Source organism: Hemiscyllium ocellatum, chromosome 10 (genome assembly GCF_020745735.1).
Source record: "Hemiscyllium ocellatum isolate sHemOce1 chromosome 10, sHemOce1.pat.X.cur, whole genome shotgun sequence".
Classification (NCBI taxonomy): Eukaryota; Metazoa; Chordata; class Chondrichthyes; order Orectolobiformes; family Hemiscylliidae; genus Hemiscyllium; species Hemiscyllium ocellatum.
Genome location: NC_083410.1, coordinates 41296845 through 41312283, shown reverse-complemented (window position 1 = coordinate 41312283; position 15439 = coordinate 41296845). Strand labels below are relative to the sequence as shown.

At 36.8% G+C, this 15439-nt stretch overlaps 1 protein-coding gene across 3 annotated transcripts in view; it reads left to right on the top strand.

Moving 5' to 3' along the window:
* mark1 (MAP/microtubule affinity-regulating kinase 1) overlaps window positions 1-12938 on the top strand; it is a 203373-nt gene extending 190435 nt beyond the window's left edge. For 2 of the 3 annotated variants that reach the window (XM_060831445.1, XM_060831444.1), the window contains exons 17-18: window positions 7336-7380; window positions 11231-12938. In XM_060831445.1, the coding sequence (XP_060687428.1) occupies window positions 7336-7380; window positions 11231-11585 (400 nt within the window). In that variant the 3' untranslated portion in view covers window positions 11586-12938. The remainder of the gene's footprint in view (window positions 1-7335; window positions 7381-11230) is intronic. The other variant, XM_060831446.1, reaches the window with a different exon arrangement.
* Window positions 12939-15439: the final 2501 nt, after the last annotated feature.

Here is a 15439-nt window from a genome sequence, read left to right as displayed (position 1 = left end):
CCTAAAATGGAATACCCAAAACTTCAAACAAAGCTCCAACCAATGCTTTGCATCAAGCTGACATTAAGTTTTTGCTTGCTTTTGTATCCTCTACTTCTCAACTTTCAGGAACTAAAGCATCTCACTCATTTGCATTTCCGTGTCATTATAAATTTGCACAGTCTGCTTTAATAATCTTGAACGGTCCAGATAGTAAGGCTGCTCAAATTCATTATTTCATCAGAAACCTTATTATTTGAGGGAACCATGAGTATTCCAGGTTAGAATTTGGATGATAATCTGGTGGAGCAGATCACCCTTTGATTGTAAAACCTCCTGATCTTTGCAAGTTTAATAATGAATCCTGATGAAGGGCTCTGGCCCGAAACGTCGAATTTCCTGTTCCTTGGATGCTGCCTAACCTGCTGTGCTTTAACCAGCAACACATTTTCAGCTAATGAATCGAGCATCCAATCTGCCACATAATAACCAAGGCAGTGCTGATTGAAAACTTATCAATCTTGTAAAATTCATAATATGATCATTAAAATGTAAGGTGGCTTTTCTAACCTACTTTCACAAAGCAAACCACCATGTTCCTTGATTTGATCTTATTCTGAATTGGCTGATCATGATTGGGATGGCAGTAAGAAGACTACAAATACCTTTTAAGTTATCAAGATATTAATTGTCCAGAGTTGCCAACAAGTTAATGCTTGTAGGCAACCAGTAAGAAGATATCTGACGGTGATGCCCCACTAGTTGGAGGTCTTGAAAAACTCGTAGTTAATGTTTATTCGAACATAAGAAATAGGAGCAGAATGAGACCATTCAGCCTGCTTCACCATCCAGTGTAATCCTGAGGAATGGCATTGGTTACTGGAGTACACTGGCCTGTGTACATGCTGCTGTAAATGTAGATGGGAACTGAATCACATAATCATTACAGCGTAGGAGCCGTTTGGCTCATTGTACTTGTCTCTCTCTGAAAGAACGTTATGATTAAATGCAGTCTCCAGCCTTTACCTTATAACCCTGGACACTGTTTCTATTTAAATAAGCATCTAAGGCTCTCTTGAATGCTTCAACTGAATCTGCCTTCACCACATTTCCAGACAGTGCCTTCCAGACCCTTACTACTTGCTATATGAGAGAGTCTTTCCCTCTCATTACTTTTGCTGCTTTTGTAATTTACTTTTATCTGTGTCTCTTGCATTTGATTATTTTATATAAGGGAACATTAGTCCCCATCTATTAGTCCCTTTATGATTGCAAAATCTTCTATCAAATCTCCTTTTTGCCTTCCCCCTCCAAGGAAAACAGCCCCAACTTCTTCACTTATTCTGGAATTACTGTTTAGAACCTCTACATTCTCTCAGGTACATTCACATCCTTCCTTTAGAGTGATGTGTACATGATTCTGAGGCTAACTTGATGGTTTACTGGAATGACCAATCCAATGGAGGGAATTGTCCTCCTAATGATTGCCCATAGCGGTGGCCATTTTCTTCACTTTTTCAGAATCTGAGAGGGCACCTCAGGAAACGGCAGCCCCCTCTCCCTTAACTGCACCATCAGGATTCAGCTCCTTATAATCTGAAGGACCTCTCATCATCCTTCCAGCTTCCATACCCCTGTACACCATATTCTCATGGAACCATGACAGCATCTGCTGATTGCTGCCAGCTAATTCAGATAAAGTTACACTCTGTTGACTGCTCCCAGCAAGAGTATTGGAGTTAAAGGCTGTGTTTGACCCAATGTGAGTACCCTAACCCAAAATGCAAAATCCTCCCCTTGGTGTCTTCAGTATTGTGCTCTGACAAGTATCATAAACTTTGGGCTGTAATGTAAAGACTTTTACAATTAATTCAACCATATAATATTTTATACTTGCAGTTCTTCTTTGAGTATATCTGTTCTCATAGAATGGGAATAAAATTAACACAACTTCAAACGTGTACATGCAAACATTGAGTTTGCAATGAGCAGTGTTGCATGTATGAACTTTGGCTACTAGTTTTTCCAGAACTCCCTAGATTCAGGCAAGGTTCCATAAGGTTGAAAGATAGCAAATGTAACTTCCATATTCACAAAGGGAAGGGAGACACAAAGCTTAACTAGGCCAGTTAACTTAACATCTGACATAGGAAAAATGTTAGAAGCAATTATTAAAAGGTCGTAGCAAGACACTTGGATAAGAACTGAGAGCAGGAGTAGGTAATTCAGCCCCTCGACCGTGCTCTGCCTTTTTGTTATGATCATGCCTGATCGCATCTTAGCCTCAACTCTACTTTCTATCCACTCCCTGTGTAACCCTTTAACCTGTCACTAATGAAAAGTCTATATATCTCCTCCTTAAATTTCTTCAGTATCCTACTGTCCACTGCACTCTGAGGTGGTGAATTCCAGATTCTTTCTTTGGCAGAAGTGGCTTCTTCATCTCTGTTTTAAATCTGCCACCCATTAGCCCAAAACTTTGATCTCTCGTTCTTGTCCAATACTACTAAGTAGAAGGAAAACAGGCAGTGTCAACATGGTTTTGCCCAAGGAGAGATCATGTTTAACTAATCCATTGTACCACTTTGAAGAAATATGTAGTTAAAAGGGAACCACTGAATATACGTTTCCAGGGGTATTTGACAAAATGCCTTCAAAGATTATTGCAGAATCTCATGATGTAGGTATAACATATTTGACTTGATAGAAAATTTAGCTGGCTAACAGGAAGTAGAATGTAGGAATAAATTGATCTTTTTAGGATTTTGACTGAATAGTGTGTTACTGAAATCAGTGTTGATGCCTCAATTGCTTATAGTTTATATCGATAAAGAGACAGAAACTATGGTTGCAAAATTTGTTGATAACACACAGATACAAAATTAAGTTGTGGAGAGAGCATAAGAATGTTACAAAGGGATATAGATTACGTGAGTGGACAAAGATCTAGCAAATGGAAGAAAATGTGAAACTGTCCATTTTGACAGAAAATGTTTTAAAAGTACTTTATCTAAATGGTGAGAGATTACAGAGCTGTGAGATGTGGAAGGATCTGGGTGTTCTGGTGCATACAAAGCAAAAGGCTAGCATGGCAGCATGTATTTGAGGAGGCCAGTAGAATTTTATCACGTATTATGAGGAAGTTGTATCCCAGTATAGGACAGGACCATCAGGGCTGTTTTTGTCATCGTCTATTCTGATGCCTAGGCCAATGCAAAGTGATCCATTTCTTTGTTGAGACTTCATAATGATTGATACAATGAGTGGCTTGCTTGGCCATTTCAGAGTTAACCACGTTGCTGTGGGCCTGGAGTTACATATTGGCCAGACCAGGTGAGGATGGCAGATTTCCTTCCCTGAAAAACACTAATGAACCAGATGGGTTTTTCCCAACAATTGACCACCATCGTAGGTGGATTCTTAATTCCAGGTATGTTTTATTGAATGACAGATTCCACCCAGGCCCCAGATTATTGCCCGAGTTTCTGTATTGATAGACTGACAGTAATACCCACTAGACTAACACCATTGTCATGGAGTCTCTACCAAATATTCCTTGCTTCTATTCAGTGTGCCTTAATTTGTGCTTGCTGAGCAGGGTTAGAACCTTGTGTTGTATGATGTTTTATTTGCCTATCATTGGAGATTTCAGCGATTTTAATAGATGGCATATTACATGAATCACATTTTCCAGCTTTTTTTAATCCTAGAAGGCACATGCTTATGCAATGGAGTGCATTAAAATAGCCAAATGTAGAGACAGCAAAGGCATGATGAGGGTTTCAGCAGCAGATGATTCTGACCATGCTACAAGAGGTGCAATTAGGCATTTTCAGAGATGGCACAGGGTTATGTCTCTGATCGCAAACTCACCTCAGAGTCAAACATGACCCCAATTTACAAAAAGTGTCAATCAACCTAGGATTTTCAGAGAAAGGGGTGGAATTGGTAGTTATTGAGTAGAATTTGTGATGGGACTGGAGACAGTAGTTTCACTCTGCTCAACATTATGATAAGTTGTTGCTCACCCAATGTTGGATGTCATACCATCAGTCTGATACTTTTGCAACAGTGGGAAACTAATGCTGTGTTTTCAGATGATTATATTGAAGAGTAGCATTTTGAGGGAAATAGATAAATTTTGATAATGTTATTATTTGTCATTTCAGTGAAATAAATATACAAGAGTATTGCTAAATGGTAGATTTGAAACATTTACAAATCTTTTCAAACCCTGTTTAATATGCAGTAAAAATATTGATGAAGATTATAACACAGCTTCACAGTTGACTGAATTCTGTGATTTCACTTCATTATTTACTATGAATGTTATGATGTTGTAATTTTCCCCTTGACTAAGTTGGTTCCAAACAACAGAGAACAGAATTACCCCCTTATTGTGTGAGTGGTATCAGGTCAAAAATACTTTGTAGCTTCTATTCAGTGTCCTAGCCTATTTTGAGTTCTTTCATTTTAGCCCTTTTAAGATCATTCCTTTGTATTTCCATAAACCATTTCAGTCTTTGGTTGAGAATGGATGGTTCTATGCATAGATTTATCTGTCAAAAGATCAGATTTAGAAGGAATGTTGTTTTAAAATGAAAAAAAATCCAAATGTTTTGAGTCTGGATGCAGTAGTCAAACTTGCATAATTGGAAGACCTTTTGAACAAGCTTCAATTTAAGGGTTGAAGTGAGTGGCATTATATTTCCCTTTCCATTTTTTTTTGCTAATAAACTTCTTGTATCCTAGTTTATTCTGACATTAACGCGAGCTGAGAGTGCAGATGACCAATGTTTGTCAGGATTGTTCAGGTGTCAACCAACACTTCTTCTCTTGTATCAACCTTCAGCTTGTCCTCAAAAGGCAACAGCAAACTTTGATTATTTTCTTTTACCCGAAGTAAAATGTTCATGGTTCATTGTTCAAAGGATAATAGAAGTCAGAAGTGTGGGTATTACCATATGTTCACACTTTTAGAATTCTTCTATCATTGTTCTCAGGCTGATTGCCAGTTGACAGGCCAAGATAAATGTTCGTTCTGTAGCTTTATAACAGTCACTAGTATACTTAGCCTTTCAAGCAAGAGGGGTTTATAAACTTTCTCAACCTAAATGATGTGATGGGGACATGGGTACCTGCACCTACCAGATGTGAGTGTCCCACTGGATTTCACCCAGAATCTAGAGCCAGAGCAATGGTCTTCACTCTCTGGGACTATCTTTGGCACATTTAGGAAATTTGCACTTTGAGTATAACTGAACAAAAGGCTTGCTCCAACGAGGAGGCCATAATCAATTGGAAAGATGAGAAATTATAGTCAGTCTCGATGATTAGATATTTAAAACATTTCCTGGAAGGGGTTATTTAATATGTCAGAATTTTCAATGAGTATTCTCTATTGTAAATGGAAAATTTTCCAACTGCTATTTATAAAAGTTGAATCGCTAACTGAAGCGAAGACACTTGCCGACCAATGTCTGAATAATTTATAAACTGGATCTGATATGTTAACCTCCCAAAAGCGGTCATTTTCTTGATAATAAGTAGATAATAGCTGGTTGAAAATCCTGCAGCTCCCTACCCAAAATCTGTGGGTGTATCTACGCTACACAGGCTGCAGCAGCTCAAGAAGGTAGGTCATCACCACCACCTCAAGGACAATGAGAGATAAGTAGTAAATGCTGGTCTTGATGGTGACACTCCCCCTTCCACGAGCAAATACATAAGAATTATAATGGGATAGAGTAGATGTATATTTTGATTTTAAGTCAAAAATAATCAGAGTAATAACTGTTTGTACAACCATGTCTTGTCTTATTTTTCCTGATGAAGGGCTTATGCCCGAAATGTCGAATTTCCTGTTCCTTGGATGCTGCCTGACCTGCTGCGCTTTAACCAGCAACACATTTTCAGCTCTGATCTCCAGCATCTGCAGACCTCACTTTTTACTTTCCTCTGAATTATCCTACATTACTTGATTTTCTTTCATTTCAAAACTCATTCATGTGAACGTATTTTGTTTTGTCACAAAAGACAAAACTCTGCAAATGAAGGCAGTCAGATGATCCAGCTTTGCTTTTCTCAACAACCCTTTTCCCCAAACACTACCATTAAATGTACGGCATAATTACAGTATGATGTGACAGAATTGGGTTAAGAAAATGTGAATGAGCATATCTCTTTGCACCCTCTGCTGTCCCCACCTTTGTGTGTTCTTTTTTCATTTTCACTGCTTTCAACCTTCCTCAGACTGAACGCTATGACCAAATATTTGGGCCACATAAGTATAATTCAAAGTCCATTGAAATACTTTTTTTGACAAAATTATCATGATGTAAACCTTCATTGAGTTATTTTGGAGTGTAGTCTCTGATTTTTAGTAGTCATCCTGCTCCAGAAATGCACCACAGAGAAAAACAGTGAATCTGCACATTCTTGACATACAGTTAAAAAGGAAAATTAGTTGAAGTACTGAGATTACTGTCGACAGTGTTTACACTGAATTAAATAACGCTGAGTTAACTCCAGATTTCTAGTTTGTTTTTGTTCATTCATGGGATGAGGGCGTCGCTCACCAAGCCAGCATTTAATGCCCATCCCTAATTGCCGAGGACAGTTAAGAGTCAAGCATACTGCTGTGGGTCTGGAGTCACTTGTAGGCCAGACCAGGTAGTGGTAGCAATTTCCTTCCCCTATAGGACATTAGTGAACCAGATGGATTTTACCAACAATCAACGATGGATTCATGGTCATCATCAGACTCTTAATTAAGAAAAGACCAGATAGTTATTGAATTCAAATTCCACCATCTGCCATGGTGGGATTCAAACTGGGATCCCTGGACATTAGCTGGGTGTCTGGATAATTCACATCTGACTGTCAATAATATAGTACTAGTAAATACCTTGACAGAAGTTTCAAGATAACATTTGAACAGTTAATTGTTTGTTTTTGTATTTACAATGCATTTCGTTTCTTGGAATAAATTGTATTTTACTTCGTCATTTTGTTTTTAAGCCCTCAAGAGCCAAGATTAAGTTGCCTAGTTACATTATCAAATTAGTGTTAAATTGAAAAGCTGGAAATATAATTTTGCTTGCCACTTTTTTTCCTGTATTTATTTTGAACTCAGTTATAAAATAAGAGCTTACAACATTTTGTTCCTTGCAAAACCATCTATAACTTGACCTTATTCAGAACTATTTATCCTGTTTATGTTTTTAAGGTTGTACAATTGTTTCACTGTCATTTAATGAAAGTCCAGGTTCTCTTAACCTCTTCATTTTTCATATTTCTAACTTGTTATCTTGTTTCCTCTATTTGCACTGAACCTTAATTCTGATTGCTTTTGAGGGGCCTAAGTGAAGTTGAAGGCAGTGGCAGAGCTGACACTGCAAGGTGAGGTGCTGATGGTAATATTGTCTTGATGTTTATATGTGTAACTATGATTGTTAACACTTTAAAGGGCAATTGATATAATGCAAAAAAGCTTAGGAGAAAATCTATGATTCAACCAATTTTCCTATCCAATCTGAAAAATATTTCCAAAATACTTTATTTCATCAAAACTGCATTTGGTCAACCTAAAAAAAAATCAAATCAGTAAAGTAATAGGCCATTGAAGTTGTAATGCTCAGACTTGAGTAACAATGTACAAACACATATGGTATTCATATAATTTGAACATAAACTTGAAATTAATTTTGAAGGATGAAAATGGAGGCTATGTTCACTTTCCTATCCACCAACAGCACCACCAAGAACCACCGTTCGTATTTATATTGGACCTTCCATATATTAAAAGCCCAAAGCATGCCACAGAAGTCATATCAAACAGAATTTGATATTTAAGTATATAAAGCGAGATTAGGGTAGATGATCGAAGGCTTAATAGGAATGAAAGAGGTTACAGAAAGAGGACCGTGTCACATCATTTGAAAGTATGAATAAACAGTTTTAAAATAGAGGCATTGATTAATCCAGAGTCATTGTAAGTCAGAGAACACATGGGTGATGGGTAAACCAGGTTTGGTGTAAGTTCACACTTGGACAGAAGAGTTTCAAATGAAGCTAAAGTTTATGGAGTTTGAAACTGGGAAGCTGAGTAGTAATTGCATTGAAATGGCCAGGTTTTAGAGTACACGAAGATCTCAGCAATAGTTGTACTGTGATGAGTAGAGTTGGGTGATGTTATGGAGGTGGCAGTAAGTAGTCTTAATAACAAAATGGCTGTATGATTGGAAACTCACCTCTGGGTTAAATATGAAACCAAGGTTGTAGAGTCTTATGCAGACACAGAATTGGGAGTTAAGTGAAATCAGTGGTTAGGAGATGGAGATTCTGGCAGTGCCTGAAGATGATGGCTCACTCTGGTCTTTCCAATATTGACTTGAAAGAAATCTCTGCTTATCCGATCAGACAATTTTGGGACAGTGGCAATGTTATGAATGGTGGTAGTGAGGTATCCTCAGCATACAAATGGAATGTGATGTGCTCACTACAAGACTGACTGTAGGTGGGAAATAGTATAGAGTCAGGTATAGTTCCTTGGGAATATGCCAGAGAGACTAGGAAGATACTTCACTGCAGGTGATTCTCAGGCTATGGCTAGACAGTTATGAATGACATCAGGTGAGTGCAGTTCTAAACAGCTGGATGACTGCCGAGTTTCTGTCTTAGCTTCAAATTGCTGCCGTTTAGTTTTGGAGCGTGCTGTATTTTTATGCAGATGAATAAATTTTACCTCCAATAGGAGGAATTCAGAGTCGAGTACAGCAGTAGATTTCACTCTGGAGTATCCTCAATTGAAGTGCAAAACAAAGCTCCTTCAATATATGAGTTAGATCACTGATATGATATGAGCTGAAAATATACTCTGGGGTTACCATGCAAAATCCTCCTTCTCAACTTGTCTCCTTGCCTGAAGCATGGTAAACCTCAGGTTAAACCACCATTAGTCATTTCTCTCTAATAAGAGAGAGCAGCTCTGTGGTCTGGTAGCACTAGGGCAACTTTACCTTTGGTTTTAATTCCTATTACAATGTCAGATTTTATCTTGCTATCCCAGTTTTCATCATAAATTCTCTAGGCTGTTGGTTGATTTTTAGACATTCCGATAGCGTTATCTCTTTATTTTAGTCAGGTGGAATACAGCAGAATGATTTTGTAGTTCTTGTTACAGACTTCTCATTGAAACAAAATATTATCCTTGGTTCAAGAAGTAACTTTTCTTTTAATCACCACAAACTTAGAATGAGATGGACTCCCTAATGAAAACTATTAATGGTTTTCTCATGTTTCCAGCAATTGGATTAGTCTACAATTCATTTCAGCTTCAAAATTAAAATCAGGATTTCTCCCTTCTGGTTCAAAGAACTCAACGAAAGACACATTTGCCTGGAATACGTTTACCTTATGATTGGCTTTCAGTGAATATAGAAAGATTACTTAATACAGAATTTTTCACCTGCACACGGAACTGAAATATCATGGAGAATGGAAACATTAATTTGTAAAATATGACTTATATACATCTATAAAATCCTAAAAGAGTTTGGAGATATTCTCATTACTTTGATGCAGAAACTGCTGGAAAAATAATGTGCATTTATGGTGCACTCCATTAATCATTCCTCTTAAAATTGTGACATTTATGGTGAGGAAGAGAATGTGCATTAATTTGGATGATTTGCAACACTCAACCGTATGCCTTGAGAACACTGAAAATTTGCATCTTTGCTATCATCTTCTCCATTGAGGTTTTCTGCCATATTTACAATGCAAATTAATCACATTTTGGTATTATAATTCTTGCATCAAATCCAATTAGTTATTGATTTTATATTCCTGACATGTCACTCCAGTTGGACACTGAGAACTGGAATAAGTCTTGCTCTCTTGCTCTCTCTTTCTCCCCCTCTCTTCATAGTAAATTGTTCATAGATATATTTAAAATTATTTTATCTATTATATGCTAGACATTCTGTCCACACTCCCATAAATGTTGGCAATCATTTTCATGAGGCAAAGCTGGTCTAGCACTAAGAAATGGAAAGTAGTCTTTTTCAAAGAATAACAGTTCAAAATACAACATTAGAAAAGTGGATACATAACATTACAGCAGGTGTGAGTGGATAATAATGATCATTCCCGACGTTTTAAACTTGTGTTTTCCTCACTTCCTACCTGGGTGGATGGTGGGTTGGGGGTCTGTTGTAGGTTAATGGAGAGTGATTATGATTAGTCAATTAATGTTTCCATTTTCATAGTGTGGTACAATTCACCCAGATAGTAGAAGGTGAGTTAAAAAGATCTTAGTTCTTCATTGAAGCCTAGGAAATGCTATAAAATAATTACCATATTGCTGATTATGAGGATCATGCTGATTCACTCTTTCATCATTTAAGAATGTGTACCCATTTCCTGAATCTTCCCTCTCAGGAAGAATTATGTGGATAAAGTATAGAACATTTTGGGAAGGAGTTTAAAAACAATGAAAAACAGATTTTCTCTGTATGTTTGCTTGTTAATTGTCCTTTTATGCATGCTGAAGCTGGAAGCCATTTATTTGTTATGTAATCTCAAGATTAGACCAAAATGAACTATAGTTTTAAAAGTAAATTGGAAAAATAAACTGCCAGTAGTTGCAATACAGGACTTCAGTAAAACTAATCTATTTTACTGATTTATTTCCAGTATCAGTCTAATGTCTCTACAATACTAAATTAATTTTTAGTGAATTCTTAAATGTGCTGTAGAGGTGTATCCTCCGATAAATCTAAATTTGACGTTACTCTAGCAAAGACCATGAGTAGCAGTACCAGATTTCAAAAACTAATATTAAATCATCTACTACAGGTAATAGAAATGATTGAAATATTAATCTTTAGTCTATTCACAGGTAAACTGCAGTACCATTCAATATTTTTGCCCAAGCTATATGGTATCAGGTTTTTTAATGAGAAATTTGGAGAAAAGAAGTTTGGAAGACAGCTAAACAATCTCAAATGTGTTAGCTAGAAATTATTTAAATTAAAAGGTATTGCTTTAACTAGAAATTGCTGATCGTGTAGATGATGCAAAAATACCTCATTAAGAAATCACAAGTAGTTTCTGAGATTTGCGTTGAATTTACAACACCTTAAATGGATTTTGAAATATGATGGATTCATGGCTATAAAAGGAGCCAAAGAAACTAAATATAGTTTCTCTAATCTTGAATGACTGCATGGTCTATCTTTATTTTCAGAAGTATGGCAGGAGAAGCAAAGGACAGAGAAAGGGATGACAACAAAGATGCAAAACCAAGATCTTTGAGGTTCACATGGAGCATGAAGACAACCAGTTCAATGGATCCCAATGATATGATGCGAGAGATTCGAAAGGTGCTGGACGCTAACAACTGTGACTATGAGCAAAGAGAAAGGTTCCTTTTGTTCTGCGTTCATGGAGATGCTCGGCAGGACAACTTGGTTCAATGGGAAATGGAGGTCTGCAAGCTGCCACGTTTGTCTCTAAATGGTGTTCGCTTTAAGCGAATATCTGGAACATCTATAGCATTCAAGAACATTGCATCCAAAATTGCAAATGAGCTAAAGTTGTAAAGAGAAATTGTAATTATGGGATCAGGGAAGTTTTTTTTGTGTGATGTACAGTTCACTCTCGAATGTACTGGTATTATTGCTAATGTGTGTGAGTTTGGTCACTGACCCCATGTCCTCATACCCAAATAAATTAAACGGTTAGAAATTTCCGTCGCAATAAGGTTATATACATTGTGATTCTGAATTGTAAAACCCAGGTCTGTATGGCTTGTTGTGAATTAGCTTTAAATAATTGTGATATTATTTCCACATGTACAGGTAAGTATATTGAGCCTTGTCACAGCTTATGTTCATATAGTTGTACAATAAAGAGTAATACCTAGCATCTACAGGTATTGTATAGCAGTGTCCTGATTTATGTACAGAAATACCCATGTTAATGTACCAAGAAGTGTATTTGAGCTTTTGAAGTTCTTTAACACTAACCACATATCTGGATGTCAGATAAAATAAGATTTTTGACTTCGTTGAAATGGGAGTTAAAGCTTTCCCCTTTCCAGTAGACCCATCGAAAAAAAAAAAGCCATTATGATCTTTTTACCTGTGTTATCTAGGTGCCCAGTTCTCATCCCTCCACATGATATTTCAACTGATAGCACAAAACAGCTTTTGGGGAATTTTGTCTCAGGAATTGACATTCATCTTTAAGGAAGATGGTCCTCTTCTTTTCCTTTTGTGCTGTATGGAGCTACAAGCATCTATCAAGTTCATTTTCCAATTTGTATAATTAAATGGTACTGCTCACATGTTAAATGTATGATTTCCTATCCCACTGTAATCATCTGTGCTGAAACGTTTACCAGATTTCTTGTATTTATTCCAGGACAATATACCTGTAATGTGCAGCATTTTAATTATGTTAGGCCTCCACCAATTAAAGGATTTTTTTCCTTTATAACTAGTGAGGTACTATGTAAAACCACTAGTACTCGTACATTTAATACTTGTTTTGTATCAAATTAACCATGTAGGTTAATTGTGCAGTTGTATTTTATGTTGTAATTACTGTAATATTAGCAATTGATCCTGCCTGCACTCGTGGAGATTTAGAAAAGTAATGAAAATCTGTCAATGTACAAGTTGTGATCAGATCTGGAACCCTGATTATAAGGTGAACTAAATCTTTGTATGGTTGCATAAACATACAGCAGCATCCGATTGAAGCTTTGGATTGTAAATATTCTGTGCTGTAGCTTCTTTGGCGGTTGTATTTCAGAATGGCATTGATTTTGTTGCCTTAGAAGATGCTTGGAAAGTTGTACTTGAACCTTCCCCTTGATGTTCATTGAGAGGAGTTCAATGCAAGATACAGGAGTACATTTCACTGGTGCACAATATTAAAACAAACTTGAAATGATCAGAACATGGCACAAGTTTTATTTCATTTATAATTCTTTAGAGGGAGTACTTTTTCAAATCATTTGGATGCGATATAATATAAATCTGTTCTTTTATAATTTTCACAGTTCCTGTTATTTTGTTTATGCCAGTTTTATTTCTTTGCAACTTGTTTCACCATACAAAAGATGTGGAAAATGTAATTGTACTTACTTTGTGAAGATGTTCTGAAAAAGAAATGTTCTACGTCTTTAATCTGACCCATATAAGCAAATTATAGCGTAAGCAGCAGACATGACTGAAGATGCAAAACACACCATTCTAATGTAATGTGATCATTATGAGTCAAAACATTTTGTGCAGTACAACATTTGCAGCTCATGCAACAAGATACCAGCTATCCTGAAAGAACAAAAAGAATTTGGGGGAAGAACCATTTTTCTTTTTAACAGGTAATGTGGACTCTTGTCATCTATGATGTGTAATATGCAACAGATCTTACTTTGTTTTAAAAACATGAATTCTTTAAATACATTTTATTTTCATGTGGAATAATTTAAAATGACCTAGTTAAAGAGGCTGTCTCGTGTTACTAACATAAAGATGGTGAAAATAAAACCATACCTCAATATTGATCCTGCACCACGTTCTATTTCCTGTTAGTCACAGGAAATTCTACTCTTGTTTGCTTTTCTTAGGCTGATTCAGTCTATTTGCAACCTTGTTGAATTGACTGAACCTATATCATTTCCAATGCCAATATTGTCTACTTTCTCGTCTGCAATATTGCCCAATTTCACCCTTTCCTCAGACGATCTGTTTCTGAAACCCATATCCATGTCACTGTTAGTCTCAAGACTGTAGTGCATTCCAACTGAACTCTTTCTGCCATCCTTCATAAATTGTAACTCGTGCAAAATTCTGCTTCTTGCTGCTTAACTCGCACCAACTCCTGTTCATCTAATCAAGCCTGTGCTTGATAAACTATGTTGGAACCCAGTTTACAGTGGCGTGAATGTAAAATTCTAAACATTCTGTTCAAGTCCTTCTGTAGCCTCAACACTCCTCACCTCTAATCCTGTGTTTTTCCAATTCTGGACTGATATGTGTCTCAAATTTCCTTAAAACACCACTATTGGTGATCACGCCTTCAGGTACCATGAAGTATTGCTAATAATGCTCTCCTGAAGGCACTCCATTTCCAGCTCTCTCATCTCCTTTTAGACTGTCCTAAAAATGAAGTTTTCTTACCCTGATTATGGTCATTTGTCCAAATATCTTGTGGCTCAATGTCAAATTCTGTTGGACAGCATTTTTGTGAAGTACCCCTGGTATCCTTTACTATGTTAAAGAGGCTATGAAAATGCAGTTACATGTTGCAAACTTTTGCCATTTTATTGATATGAAATACAAACTATTGTTGCATTAACATGTTCTACAATGAAATTTTACAATGAGTTTTTCTCAGTTTCATAATAGTCCTAATGCTTATCTGCATCAGACTGGTTTTTGAATTGTTAGTTGTAGAAAATTATCTATACTAGGAAATTAATTTTTGTTTCCCTTCCTGGACTTCAGCTGCTCACCTCAAGCCTCCCAAAGCTACCTACCCTTTGGTAAGGGCTGTATTTCATTCTTGGCTTTTCCTCTCCCTTACAGAATCATGACAGAATTTCCCCTAGCCTCACCCTGCACCCAGCAGCTTCTGTCTTCAATGAATTATTCACTGCTGCCTCCAGTAATCCCTCCCTTTTCAGTATTTCAAAGGCAATACTTCCTTCTTGACCTGAACACACAGCAGAAGAGCAGGAGCCCAATTGGCCCTTGGAACCTGCTCCACCACTTCACAAGATCATGTCTGATTTTAACCTTAACTCCACATTCCTGTCTATTCCAGATAATCTACCACCACCTTACTTACTTAGATTCCATCCACCTCTGCTTCCAATGCCTTTTGAGAAAAAGTGTACCAAAAGCATCCCTTGGAGAGAAAATATTTCTTCTCAATTCTTTCTTAAACAGACGGCCTTTTACTTTTAAAACAGTAAACAGATTCTCCCACAAAAGAAAACCTCTTTTCATCCACATGTCCCCTCAGGATCTTAGAAATTTGAACCAAGTTGCCTCTTCCTCTTCTAAACTCCAGCAAATAGCCTGTCTAACCTTTTCTTGTAAGGCAAAACTACCATTCCAGGTATTAATCAAATAAAACGTCTTTGGACTGCTCATTTACATCTTCCTTAAATAGAAGTACTCTTGATGTAGTCTCGCTATTGCCCTGGAGTGTGATATCTCTACTTTTGAATTCAATTGCCCTTGCAATAAATTATAACATAAATTATAACTTTGCTAATCAATTGCTGTACCTTCATACCAGCCTTTTGCAATTCATAAACTAGGACACCCAGATCCCTCTGCAGCTCAGAGCATTGCAGTATTTCATAATTCATATAATATGCTATTTTATTCTACTGCCAAAATTTCACATTTTCCCACATGACATTCCATTTGCCAGA